We start from the raw sequence: 14526 nt of genomic DNA, 5'->3' as shown, positions 1-14526 counted from the left end.
GGGAAGTAAAAGCAAGAAGAATATATAGCCTCTTTTTCTCACTTTGCCTTCTTTTTTCTGTTGAAAGAGTTTGTGAGTTTGTGTCCTCCCTTCTAAATAGCTGCACAGATACCACATTAAATCTCTTGGTTCATCTGTGGATTTCAGTGTGAAAGACTTTCTATTTGGATTTGGGTAGTGTCCCTTCATGCAGGAGTGAGGCATGTATCTTTATGTACATCTACATATGCTATACATAATAGAAAACATAATGCACCTTTAAGGCAGCTGATGCCTGGCCTGGAGGAGTCTTTGTACAACTATTCAAACAACAGTGCAATAACATCCTTTGGTAGCAGCTCCTGCAAAAAAATCTGTCCAAAACTCTCTCCCTGTGTGGTAAGCATTGAGGTGCTTCAGTGAAACAGTGAGACTGTACAGAGGTTTGGTGTACTGCAAAGGTCTTTAAACTGCTGGTTTTTCTGTGCCCTTTTCATTGACTGAAGGAATTGTTAATGATGCTGAAAGAGCAAGACAGTGGACTTAGAAGACATATCTGAATGTGACTGAAGATGATGTTTCTACTTAAAAGACTCAGAGCTTCATACACAGAACCCTCAGAGCTCATTCAAACTCTTCAAAATATTGTGTATTTTACATTTTTTCCTATTAGGAGAAGAAATGAAATACCAGTAAGCTCTGTGCCATGTTAGTGTTTTAGGATTATGGAGATGCAAGCAGACCAGAGCAGTTTCTGATTTATGCTGCTTTGTGTGGATCCTTTACTGCTCATTTCCCAGCAGCCACAGTACAAAAGCTGGCTAAGCCAGGGCTGGAAATGGACATGTCAGAAGACGTGCTCTGTGTATCTGGAAGATGTTTTAGTCAGAGCAGCTCAGCACTGACAGGTCCAGCCACTTCACACCACTCCAGTGTCAGGAAGGAGACAAGACAGCAAACCACACAAATCCAGAATTGAGACATCTGCATTTTGGCTCCATCCTATTCTTTCTGCTGGCTGACAAAAGCTCTGTGATTTCTTATTCCAGCTATAGGCATTCAGGGATGGATGTCTGGAAGCTTGTACTAAATGGATTGGCAACCCCTTATTTTAAGGAAGATACACAAAACTGAATTGTTTATTCCTTCTTGCTTGTCCTGTTGGCAGGGCACAGAGGAAAACTAGTCATGGTCCTGCTGCTGCCTTTCTGCTTGGTGGAGAGCAGAACTTTAAAATTTATCAGTTTGTGGAGAAAAAAATACTGTCTAAAGGACTGGCCTCTAAACTATTGAAGTTATGTAATCAGCTAGCTGGTCTTGATATCTTGGATGTAGAACTTAGGGAGGTGTTATGTAGGTCCTTCAGGATCACTGAATTAACAAGGAAGATACATTTCTGACACCTCTCTTATGAGGAAAGGCTGAGACACTTGGGATTGTTCAGCCTGGGGAACAGAAGGCCCCAGGAGACCTTCTATCAGCCTTCCAGTACCTAAAGGGGCCTATAAGAAAGCTGGAGAGGGACTTTTTACAAGGGCAGGGACGGATAGGACAAGGGATTTCATCTTTAAATTGAAAGAGGGTCAGTTCATATTAAAAATATAGAAGAAATTTTTTTATAGTGAAGGTGGTGACACACTGGAACAGGTTGCCCAGAGAAGTTGTGGATTCCCCATCCCTGGAAGTGTTCAAGACTAGGTTGGATGGGGCTTTGAGCAACCTGGACTAGCAGAAGGTATCTGTGCCTACAGCAGGCTGGGTGGAAGGAGATGATCCTTAAGGTCTCTTCCAACCCAAACCATTCTATGATTCTAATTTATTTTAAAATATAAATACTAAAAAACAAAAACAAAAAAGCAACCCAACCATATAATTTCTTTTATAAGCATTTTCCAAGCACAAATGTCTATGCACATAGCTGTTGTTATTTTTGCTAAGCCACATAATTTAATATTTCATTCTTAGTTAATATGCTGGAAAAAAATTTACTTGGAGACATGATCTGTGTTGACTAATGGGATCAAACTAATTCAGACCAAAGCTGAATAAATAAGTAAATATTAAATTTTTTTGGGTTTTAACTTGCATTGAGATTTTGTTTGTTTGTTTGTTTGAGTATAATTTTTTTTAGAATGGTAGAATATCATGTGTGAAATTAAGAGCAGATAGAAATTAGGGTAAGGCAGAAGTGTATCTGACCTGAACTGACCCATCTGTCTAGCACTAGTCTCTCTACCTAGCAGCCTGAAAAACATTGCAGTGGATCACATCCTTACTGTTTGAGCACTCCTTTGCAGCCAATTAAATGAGAGATCATTGTCAATGTCAGGACTTTGAATCCCTGGTGTTTCATCAGTAAGTGTTTTAACACCTACTCAAAAGCCAGTCAAGTGTAAAACTGTATAAAAAAGAAAGTCTGCTTCATGAAGGATTTTGGTTGTTTGTTTTGACTGAAATTGAAAATGAAAGAATAGCAAGATTTTTATCTACTAAGATGTCAGCCGGATCTCTTGGCTGTTACCTACTGCAGAAAAAATCAAAGGTCACCTTTCCTGAGCAACCTGTCCAGATCTGCAGATCCTGGAGTGGCTCAGGACTGCCAGCCTGCCACAGCCTGAAGAGTGAGCTGCTCACAGCCCTTGGAGGTGATGTTTTTTTTCCTTGGTAGCCCAAGGCAGTCTCCTAGAGGTTTTAAGGTCAGATGCAAAACTGGCCTCCTCAGCAGCACCATGATGAACCATCAAGGAACCATCTCAGGAAGCAGCCTGGGACTGGATGGTGGCCCAGGGCACTCACTCCTTGCTCCCCAGCACCAAGCATTTAAATTCCAACCAATCAGCAGATTAGAATGAGAAGTGGCTTTTATTAAAGTATTTTTAATTAATCCTAGTGACAAGCTCTTGGTCTGGAAGTCATAAATGTTGAGGTTTCTTCTTTGCTGACAAAAAAGAAAGCTTCTTATTTTTCCCTTGAAAAAGTTAAGGAAAATTCCTGCTTTAAAATGAGATGGGTCCAAAGTGTGTGTGCAGACTGTTGGGGACATCTGCTGGGATGCTGGGAAATGGCAGGCTGCAAAATGCATACTGTGGTGCAATGATTCAGGCATGAACATGCCAAAAATGATTAATACTGCAGCATTCCCTCAAGGCTGACAATTCCACATTGTATCCACAAAGGAAATCAAGTGCCCCTAGCTCAGTATTTCTGTGCTGATCACTCTAGGAGAACACTTAAGACTTGCATATCCCTTCCAGATATAAAAGTGTGTAGAGAAAAGAGAGATCTCTGGAAATGCCCTGTAATCATGAGTAAGCCAAAAGAAGCAGGCACGCTGTGGGGCAGAGCAGCTCAGTCAGCCCTGACCACATGACAGCTTCCTGTGGCACCCTTGGGATGGAGGCACTTTTCCTTGCAATGGAAATGAGAAACAGCCAAGATCTTCTTCTGCCCACCAGCTCTGGCAGTGGCAGAGCCAGGACCAGCAGAGGAGCTTTGGGGATGGGACTGGCATGGCTACATGCTGCCACACTGCAGAATTGTGGTCTGAAATGAAGCATCAGCTTGCTCAGTTTTGTTAGAAAAGCTAATTGTGGCTTATGTCTGATGGAGTATGCATGCCTAAATTGAGCCAAAATTTTCAAATTTATAGACTTGTGAAGAAAAATGTATGCTCCACTATAGTCTAAATACTCACACCATATAGTCTCCATACTTTCAGGCAAGAGCAAAGTTGTAAAAGCTAGGAGAATTTTTTTTTGTTTTGCTAAGTTACAAATCTATAATTGCTCAAGTAGATGTTAATACTGTGGTGTTCTACAGCTATTTTTGATTTAAAGTAAAATTACTGAATTTATTGACTGCTTAGACAAATAGATTAGTCCTACATTATCCTAAGCATATTAGCTGTACACAGTGTAACTTCATTTGATATGATAGATGCAAAAATAGAAATGAAAATAGAATATGTTAAACCAGATATATAAACAGGATATTAGGTTCCATTAAACTTAAATTTATTTTTCTTGTTGTTCTGTATGCAGGGCCGTGCCTCATTAACACATGAGAAACAGCGTTTTGCCCATGAACATCGTGAAATGAAAAATCTAGAAGATATTGTTAAAGATATAAAACCGTCCGTGCTAATAGGTAATTTCTTTGACTTTAAGGCAATGACCTTATTCTTTGTTGAAAAGAAAAAATGGGGATGTGGCTTTGTCTGAAGAGAAGATCAAGTTCCTCTGAACAGAGTTTACCTTTGTGTGTTTTCAGAAAACACTGGGTGCATAATGGACTCTATTAAGCAACTGAACAAATAGTAACTATCCAAGCAAGTAATACTGCTTTCATTCTGATGCATCCATTTTACAGGGGAAAGAATCTGACTGGGTTTAAACATCTGATGGAGGACCTTACTACCTTCCTAAATTATTTCTGGTGTAATGTGGAAGATGTAATACAATACAAATAAGTTAGAGTGAGAAAACTGAGCTAAGCTCATGTAAAGCTATGCAAATACAAGGGTGCTGTATCTGAGTCTTCTTTTTGATCACATTTAAGTCCTTAGCCAGCAGTCTTTTTTGCAGACCAAAATGCAGATTTTACAATACCTTTTCTTTTGTAAAAGCTGAAGGACTGTGATCTCAATAAAGGATTGCTCAGCTCTCTATAGTTTGGTTATTGTATTTCAGTGACAGTTTCAGGACTGAACTGCAAGTACTCTTGGTCTTTTTTTTAAATAAGTAAGACTTGAAGATTAATCTATCTGGCTAGTAAACTCATTCATCAGGTGCTAGAAAACTGAAATGCCACAGTGATAATTGTCCTACATTTTAACAGCTACCTTTTTGACTATGCCTGCACCACATGGTCCTTGTTCAGTAAAATCCACTTTTACTAGTGGTCATCAGTGAGGTAAATGAAGTGTTTCTTTTCCTGTGCTGCATGAAGATATGACTGGAAGAGGAGACCAAGTAGTCCAGAGAATTTACTTAGTATACTCTAAGGCTGAAAAAGCTATAGGGACAGAAGAGTAGAATGAATGAATATTTACCCAGATAAAGGTGTGTGGATGCTTAGGGAAGATTTGCTGCCATGAAATATGGGTTTTACTATGGGTAATTTTTATGTATAAAGCTATGTGACTCTCCCTCAAGGTTACTTTCTCTTATCAATTCTGTATAATGAAGCCTCTTCCATCAGAAACAGCAATAGAAACTAATATTGGGGATTTTTGGTTTGAGTGACCAGACATTCAGTATGTTCCCTGGAGTACCAGGAGTCATGGGGAAATACATTGATAGCCCTCCTCCCACTGTTTTACTTAGCTCTGTCTGAGCAAATAATCCTTATACACATTTCATTGCCTGCAATGGCTCAAGGAAAAGCCTTAATTTAGATAGACCCAGTCTAAGAAACTGCAATTAAAAAAAATAGCCATAAGCATTTTGCTTTACCTTAAATCTGAAGATAGTTGTCATTCTTACAGCTGGCTGTCCAGAAGCAGTTTTAGTGGACATTAAACACTTGGCAGCTGAAGATTTAACCAGAAACTAAGGTGTCTAACAGGCTGTTATACAACTGTTCATCAAACACAGAGTGGCTCAGCTGGTCTGCCAGAGCTTTTGCATCTAAGCATTCCTGTCCATTCATAGAAGGTCAAGTTCAGAGAGCTCAGAGTTGCAAAAAATAATAGTATATAACAGATGATATCATGCTCCATGTGGAATCAGTCAGAAAATACTCTGAGATGCCTTAAAGAAATGTTTGTCCTGAAGCACAATCTTAGAGCCAGCTCTGGGCAGTGAGGGCCCCTTTCATCTCCCCCCAAGGACCTGATGTTCTCCTCAGGCAAATCCCAAGCTGTCCTTTCAGACTGGGCACTGTCAAGATGCTCATTTGAGCATCAGTGATGAGATGTTACAGTACTGAGCTGAGAAAGGCTCAAGTTCCAGGCTTTCCTCTCCCAGCCTGGGTTTTAATCCATTTCCACTCCCCAGGAGAGGAAAAACAAGCTGTTTTCCCTGATTTTGAAACTCAGATGCTGTGTGGAATGCAGAATGGGGTGTCAGGCACTGGGGTCTGTGAGGACAAAGGAGGCTGCCTTCTCTCTGAGCCAGGTGAGAGAGGCCTCCAGTAAAATAAAGTAATTTTACTCCAAGATCTGTTTATCTGTTTATTTTCACTGAAGGTGTGGATATCCTTGAATCCCCAGCTCTTGTAGATTATTCAGAAATACAGGAGTACTTGGCATCTCAAAAACTTCACACACCCCCCTCTTTCTTTGTGAATTGTCTGAGGTCCAAGATCTAAGTGATCCAAGATCTGGCTGCAAGTCTGCAATGCAGCAGAGTGCAACCTAAGTTAGATGATTTCATCCTGCAAGAGTGGCATTCAGTTCCTATGAATAGCAGTTATAAATGTGGACAGTACAGGGAATAGAAAAGCATCTACAGTGCAATGAAAAGGGATGTATTTAAGAAATTGTTGCTGTCAGGGAAGGCTTAGACTCAAAATTATTATTTGTCAGCTCAGCTCAGATGTAGAAGGCAGAGACTTTACTCATCATGTCAGAAAAATCTGAAATCTGACACACTGGATTTGGGACAAACTATCCAGTCTGTTGCACTGAACTTTAGGACCCAGAGCTGCATCTATCTAGTCCATACTGGACCTAGCTGCAGGTTAGGTGATAACATTTTCATCTTACACAAAGGGCCTGAGGAAAGGGAAAGGAGAAATTCACCAGATCATACAGGGGCAAATAGGTTGTGCCTTATGCTAGGGATAATACAGAAGTTTCACTATTGCAAAGTCTTTTATACAAAACTTTATTCCAACTACATGTTAGGAAAAAGGTTGAACTCCATTTTAAAGAGGGAGAAAGAGAGAAAGGAGCTTTGTTCTTTAACAAGTGACATGCTTGTCTTACCTTGAACTAGTTTAATTTGTCTACTTGTTATATGTGTATTTTTCTTCTTTAGGAGTTGCTGCAATTGGTGGTGCTTTTACTCCACAAATTCTTAAGGATATGGCTGCTCTAAACAAACGTCCTATAATTTTTGCTCTCAGTAATCCCACCAGCAAAGCAGAATGTACTGCAGAGCAGTGCTACAAATACACAGAGGTGAGCAAAGATTAACATCTTTCCAGTATAAGTTATGAAAAGTCTGAAATTATATTTTAAAAGAGAGGAGGACAGAGGGTGGAGTGGCAGGTACTAATCATGTCTCTGTATATAGATAAAATGAGTTAAATAATTTAAAAGACTTTTCAGATTTTATCAAGACAATTTCATTGAATTCACTGCAAGCTTGCACTCTTGTAAAAACATTTCATAGCTTTTATTGGTGTAGGCAAAACTCATAATCTTTTATAACCAAAGCATCAGTCACCATCAATCACTAGAGCATTATGAACTGTACCATTTTGTGTAATATATACACACAGTGGCATGCTTTTCATTTGAGATTTCATAAATACTCTTTTAGGTAAGAAAATATTTCAATACATGAAACAGAATCTTTAAAATCATTCTATTAAGAACTGGGGTAATTGATTCTTCTTACAAAGTTTTCTGTTACATAAATGTCGGTAAAAATTAAGAGAACTGTGCTTGCTTATTTATTATAGAAGTACTGATAAACACATTATCCTGTAATTCAGCCTAGAATTTCAAATGTATATGTGTTTCATAGTGGGTGTATTTGGATTTCTTGTCAAATACAGGGCATTTTGAATGACAGTTTCTCAGTGTTTAAAAGACAAATTTAGCATGTCCATTCTCCACAGCTTGGATGTAATTACAGCACAGTGCAGGAGCCAGGGAAGCAATCTACATGAAGGGTTGGTTGTAGTGGGTAACCACAAGTGGTAAACAGAGCAAAAGACACTCTGAAGTATTTGATTTGTCACCAAAACATATAATAAGCAGGCCAGGATTATAGTGCATGACACCAAACAAAACAGAATATTCTTCTGAAGAGCTGAATAGCAACAGTAGCCTATTTTGAAATGCACTATAGTGCATTTCAGTTTCCAGTTCTCTAAAACAGACAGAGATATTTCTGATACAAAGTGCCTCTGAAGTATTTAACAGTGATATTTATCACTTTAGCAGTGCTAGCATAAATAAAGGCTGGCTTTTCTTCTCCACCTAAATTCAGTGTTTAAATTTGAGGGTGCTCCCTCCCCAGAGAGCAGGAGCCAGGGGCCTTTGGGCTGCAGGCACCAGCCCTATGCAGTGCCACTCCCACATGAACTGCACCCTAAGCTGAGTTAGAGGCAGATCTCATGTCCTCAGGACAAGTGTTATGGTGTAACCTGTACCCATATAGCTGAATTCCCTTAATTCCTCCAAGCAGGCTGGCTCTTCCCTACTGCCTACCTGCACCAGTCTGGGCTCTGCCAGCCACAGTCCTGCCTGGCATTACCCAGAAACCTGCTGGGAAACATGCTAATGGTTTATCAGTACTGGCAGGTGCCAGAGTTGGTGCCTTCACCCTGCTCAGTGTGTTACAAAGAGGCAACCCCCAAGGTCCTGGCAGAGGAGGTTCCACACTGACTTGTGCTGTTGCTCGATGGGTGATGTTCCTGGGACAGAGCTTGCACCTTGGACATTCTGTTGAGCTGTGGAATGGGCTCAAGGGCCTGAAATAGGGGATTGGGAAGAAAAGAGAGCTCTGGCTGCCCACAGCTCCTCAGAAATCACCCCATCCAAAAGCACAACATTTATTTGCCTTAGTATCATTTTTGGGTGCTTTGTTATTGGGAAAAAAGCCCGGTAGCATCACCTGTTGCTACCATAGCAGTATTGCCCACTTAGGGTTTTACAACTCTGTACTTCCCATGGAGCTTCTTCTGGCATGGATGCACAAAGTGAATAATGACTGCTGGCTTCAGTTTCCCTCCTTCTAAATGGTACAGATCAGGTCAGACAGCCACAGAGAATTACCAGTGATCTCCAGGATCAGGTCAGACAGCCACAGAGAATCACCAGTGATCTCCAGGATCTGCATCCTGATGTTCTTGAGACATATTCAGGCAAACAGCTCTAACACCCTCTCAGAGGACATGCTAAATAGATTCAACCCAGCTTTCACATTATTTAAATGGATATTTATTGATGGATATTTAGAAGGATGTGAGAAATATTTCAACAGCAATCTCTCAATTAATGTGCTTTCTTTTTCTTCTTACAATTTAGGGACGTGGGATTTTTGCCAGTGGAAGTCCTTTTGATCCTGTCACTCTTCCAAGTGGACAAACTCTGTATCCTGGACAGGGTAACAATTCCTATGTGTTCCCAGGAGTTGCCCTTGGTGTTATTGCCTGTGGAATGAGACATATTGATGAGAATGTATTCCTCTTGACTGCTGAGGTACTGTATTCAAAATTATTTAAATTCATTAATTTAGTGACTTAGTATTAATGAGCAATTAAACAGAAAGAGCTAAACTTTACAATGGGGAAAATACTGCTTTTTGTGTAAGGTCTTTATTTTATAAATTGTATTTGGACAAGTAATTTTAAAAAGTTAACACTTGCCCCAGGGACACCTGACATAAACTATACCTTCTGTTGGGAAGGATAAAAAAGAAAGATTTCAGTACAGTGTTACCACAGGTAAATGCACACATGTACAGTTTGCATGCACAGGCACATAGGTTTGATTGTAGATTGAAAGGAATTATTATTATTGATGCTAGTAGCTTTGGGGTGACTCATGTGAATCTTTTGCTTACAAAATTGCTTGAATTATGAAACAATTTAAAAAAAGAGGGGAAAAAAGCTGCACCAGTTAGCAGATGTGTGAATGCATTATTCAGCTCCTGCAGCTTCTCTAAGTAATATTTCCTTCCAGATTCTTGTTCCTTCTGTGCTCTTCATGGTTTAAAGGGAAGAAAGTGGTCCTTGGCTCTCCCTCAAGGGCAGCTGATAGGCAGTGTGATCCTATGATAGCCAGTGTGATCCTATGTCATACAGAGCTTTCTTAAGGGGTGGGCACTTGCATGCTGTCCTTGTTGGACTTTCAGAGGTTTTTTTGAGGTGCATGCTGTGGCATCTTTAAAGGGGTTTGCTAACAGCCTGCCTTCTGTAAGAAAGACATGCACAATTTCCATCTTTAAAATTAGTAAAAAGCCCAGCCTGTCTCCACTGGCTTTAACCATCATAAAAGGGCAATGATCCATCTCCTAAGCCTTTGGATAATTATATCTTCCCTTTAAATCCTCCCCTGTAATTTCAGTTGGATATGGTGATCCTCACTTCCTGGTCTAAACTGCTGTGTTAGAGTTGTCCTACTTAATTTAGAAGTTGCTTCTAATTTTGGTTTGTGTGAAATGGTTCCTGTATGGTGAGAGCTGATGACAAAAGGTGGCACATGTGTGGATTGAACTGTGTTTATGTGACAGTCTATGAAGTCAGAAAAAAAATCAGTTCTGAGCAAAGAAATTTAACAGTCAGGGAAGTTAAATAGTAGCAGAAATTGGGAGGAAGCTTTTAAATTCTCACTTGAGGTAGTCATTCTTTCCTGACTCTTTGGTGCTGGTTTTGCTATACAGTTGCCTTCCCTTGTAAAACCTCTAGAAAAGTTTAACATATAAAAATGTGGGTTTTGTCTTGCATAGAAAGTTCTGTTGGTGGCAGGATCCCTGGGCAGCTGCTCCCCTTGCTGCTCCCAGCTCAGGGCTTTCCCATCTGGTCTCCTTACGTGTGAGGGGCTGGGGGCTTGGCTGAGCTGAGCTGATGGGTGCCACAGGGGTCTGCCAGAAGAGGTGTCAGGCCTGTGAAGGCCCTTAGCTGAATAATCCCACTGCAAAGCAAAAGCAAAAATGCTCTTTTTGGTTTATGTTCTTGGCTTTTATACTGGAAGGATAAAATCAGAATAGTTTCATGGGGGTTTTAGAATGGTGCTTAGTATTCCTTATTTGAAATTGAAGCATCCCAGATGCTGCAAAATTTAGAGAACCAAACACATGTATTTTGGGTAGAGGGACCTTCTTAGATTGCCTGAAAAAAAATTATAGAAAGGAAGCAGCCCAAGCTGCATGCCTGCACCTCCTTCTTCTTGCTTTGCCACATCTCAAAATAAATCTGAGCGAAGTCACAAATAAGTAGCTGTTGTAACTAGAACAGATTTTGATTTCAATCTTCTTTTCTTCCTGCCAAGTAAAATAGAGGGTAACTTTGACTTTAAATGATAAATCTAAGGTACTGTAAGCTGTAATACCTCTTAACTGTGGGCACTTGTTCTGTGATGGCAAGGGATGTTGCCTATTCTTTTAAGTCCTACCAAACACAACAAAAGAGGCAGAGAATTATGAACTAATGAAATAGTCCTGCATGTGTGACCTGCAGTTTAATTCAGAAATAATCCTACAAAATCTTTTCATTATGGGGAATATGTCCTCCAAAAACCAAGATGCCTCCACTTGCTTTATGCCATTTTGTCTTGGTTGCCTTTACTTTAGATTCTGCAATGAGGCTTTGCTACTTTTTCTATTAAAAACTTTAATTAATTAATATTTAAAACATGAAAATAGCCATACTGGGTGGTACCTAGGATCCAAACTGCTTGATATCTTCCTGTGAAAGCAATCACTAGCAGAAGCTGAGGAAAAGAGGATAAATGAGAGAAATACAGAGTGATCCTTCTGCTGAAATGGCTTCTCAGATTCTGGCAACATTTAGTGTATGGCCTTCCCGTGCTGGATGTTTTATCCCTGTATTGATTTTTCCTTCATGAATGAGCCTAGTGGCTTTTAAAACATGTTTATACATTTTAACATCTTTTGGCAATTAGTGTCACACTTTAATTATGAGTCCTGTGGAAAAAGAAACTCGGGATTTTCTGCTCTTTGATGATTTGGTTTCCCTACAGCACCATCAGAAATGTTCACCTTCAGTTGTCCTTTGCATTTTCTTTCAGACTTCTCTTTTTCTCCCAAGTCTATTTTTTTTTTTGTTTCCTTGATAAAAAAAAAAAATCTTTTTTATTTTCTATGCCCCCTCATGATTCTACCCCATTCTTGTTTGAAGTATGTGGAGAAAAACCACACCCTGCTCAAATTGGTGTTACGTTCTGGATTTATACATTGGCACAATTATGTTTTCTGTGGCACTTCTTATTTTCTCAGTAATCCCACATGTAGATTCATCTTTTCTTCCCCTACCACTGATCTGATGTTCTCAGGGAGTGTTTTTCAAGCACCACATGAAGAAGGTGTTGTTCTCTTTGGAAATGCTTGGGTTTGTGTTTTTGCATATTTTCAGTGCTGTTACAGAAGTGTGTCTGAAGGAACAACATGGCATCTGTACAGTTGATCTTGCTACCTCTCCCACTTTGAGCACTGCCCAAATATTTTGTGGCTTGCCTTCTATCAAAAACAGAATCACAAAAGAGAAGTACTCCACTCCTGAACCTTTAATTTTCAGTGAGCATTGCAGTAAGAGCAACTTGCTGTTGATTTCTTCAGCTTTGCTGCAGAGCCCTCTTATGCTGTTAACATCAGGGACCTCATGTTGTGAGTGCCTCCTTACATTCAGATGCACATCAAAGGGCTCTGTATCATTTTGAAATAACCTGGTTGCTGTTATGAAGAGAAGTAACTTGATTTTATATTCTCTTAGCTCCCCCTAGAGGGTTTTTCTCTGCTATATTTCTCAAGATCAGGTTTAAATGTAAACAAATACTTTTTCTTCCCTTGTTACACTCAAGAGCCTATTGCTCTTGTCAGCATTTTGACTCCAAATGGAAAAAACTTAGGACAGCTACCAACATTCTAGTTAGACTGCACAAGAGAACACTGAGTTCTTTTGAACCTGGACTTACTTTAGTTCAAACTATTAACCTATTTCTGCTGGAAGGGATGCACCCAGACACCTGTTCTGATGCAGTCCTAGATGTTTACAAGCATAGTACAGAGTCCTGTTACCCGATGTGACAGGAACTGTGGGATGTTTTGTTTGTGCTTTGTTTCAAGTATCTTCCTAGAATAGTCCCTTAAAAGTGCACTTCTTGCTTTCTCTTTGGGCTTTTTTATCAGTTTTAACTCTCAGCGTTTCCTGGACTTGCCTGGTGTTTTCAGAACCTCTTGGTGTGTAATACATGGCTCCACCAGATGTTATCCAGAGCAGAGCTTTCCTTCTATCCACATCTGGATCACCCTGAAAGGCTATTTCAAGTCCCCAAATGACAAACAAAATGTAGCTAATGATAGCAAAAATACCAGCTGCCAGTAATTTCTTTCAGAGCATTTTGCACTTAAGGGTTTCAGTTCTGTTCCCTGCACAGGTTAATGTGACAGCTGTCAGAATGACAGGGGCTTCTCTATATTTTAGAAGTCTTTGGCCCAACTGCAATTGTTGGCTGGAATTTATATCTCACAATGAACTATTTTCTAGTTTATGAGATATATTTGCTAGTTTATGTGTGTCATGGATTTACTCAAGATTTAAGTAGCTTTTATTGTCTGAGGGAGAAAAAGGTGTAACTCCCAACATTTCTAATTCTTGTGTAGCTTCTCCTAATGACAAAGGTGGTTCTAAAAATGCTGTCTAGGTGGGTAAAGGAGTGTCTGTGGAATTTGCCAAAGCAGAAACATTTCTTTGCTAAAGACAATATCACTGTCTAATCAAGCTACAGCTGCATCTGCATATCTGGTTACACATGTTTGTGTTATTTCAGGTTATAGCACAGCAAGTTACAGAAGAGAATTTACAGGAAGGTCGCCTCTACCCTCCATTAGTCACTATTCAGGATGTGTCACTGAAAATTGCTGTGAGGGTAAGTCCTTTCAGCCTTTTGTGGCTTTTAGTCTTCCCACCAGCTCTACATGGTTTGATTTTATCACCTAACACACCTTCACACAAGTTGGTGTGCTTGAATCCATATTGGACATACAGCAATTTCAAAATTAAATTTTAAATTCAGAAATATAAAGGCAATCCAAATACAGGGAGAGCTGTGGATCTACAGCAAGTGTGTATGTCTGTAGAGCACAGACTCTGCTGTTCACCACAGTCATGCCAGCTGCACAGCTGAAGGGCTTTTGTCCCTTCATGGTTATCAGCTTCAACTTTTTGTTTGTCCTCTGTGACCTTTTTTCCTAAAATTATTCTATTCTCTCTTTGTCACCTTACTGTGAATAATTCCTCTTCATATGCTTTTGAAAGAATAACAAGGAACCCTCATACATGAAACAGCTTCCAGAGCTTCACTCATTCTGTATATTTAAGAAAAGGAAAAATCCTTCTCAAAGTTCATGTCTTCTTAGGCAAGTAGTAACTGTTCTGTAGATGTGAAAATGTTATGTAAATTCCTCAGGCAAAATCAAACTGGCTCTGTGTTTGGCAGAAACACAGTGATAGAAATTCCTCCTCTGTTTGTACGTGTTATAGAAAATACAAAAGAAGGAAAATGTTACCAAGTGATTCCTTCTGCTGTTCTCTGTTGAAACTTTATTCCTGAAAATACTTATTCTGGCTCATACACCCCAGCCCAAGAGGCCTCTGCCTTTTCCAGGAGAGGAACACTATCAAAATATTTTG

General features: G+C 39.7%; 1 protein-coding gene across 2 annotated transcripts in view; it reads left to right on the top strand.

Annotated features, from left to right (window-relative positions):
• The window catches only part of ME1 (malic enzyme 1), a 154318-nt gene that overhangs the window by 138415 nt on the left and 1377 nt on the right, over positions 1-14526 (top strand). For both annotated transcript variants that reach the window (XM_054630403.2, XM_077174877.1), the window contains exons 10-13: positions 4020-4125; positions 6960-7102; positions 9182-9355; positions 13664-13762. In XM_054630403.2, coding sequence (XP_054486378.1) covers positions 4020-4125; positions 6960-7102; positions 9182-9355; positions 13664-13762 — 522 coding nt within the window. The remainder of the gene's footprint in view (positions 1-4019; positions 4126-6959; positions 7103-9181; positions 9356-13663; positions 13763-14526) is intronic.

This window comes from Agelaius phoeniceus, chromosome 3, assembly GCF_051311805.1.
Source record: "Agelaius phoeniceus isolate bAgePho1 chromosome 3, bAgePho1.hap1, whole genome shotgun sequence".
In the NCBI taxonomy this organism is placed as follows: domain Eukaryota; kingdom Metazoa; phylum Chordata; class Aves; order Passeriformes; family Icteridae; genus Agelaius; species Agelaius phoeniceus.
Note: the sequence above shows the minus strand (reverse complement) of the source record. Positions and strands in the feature narration are given on the sequence as shown.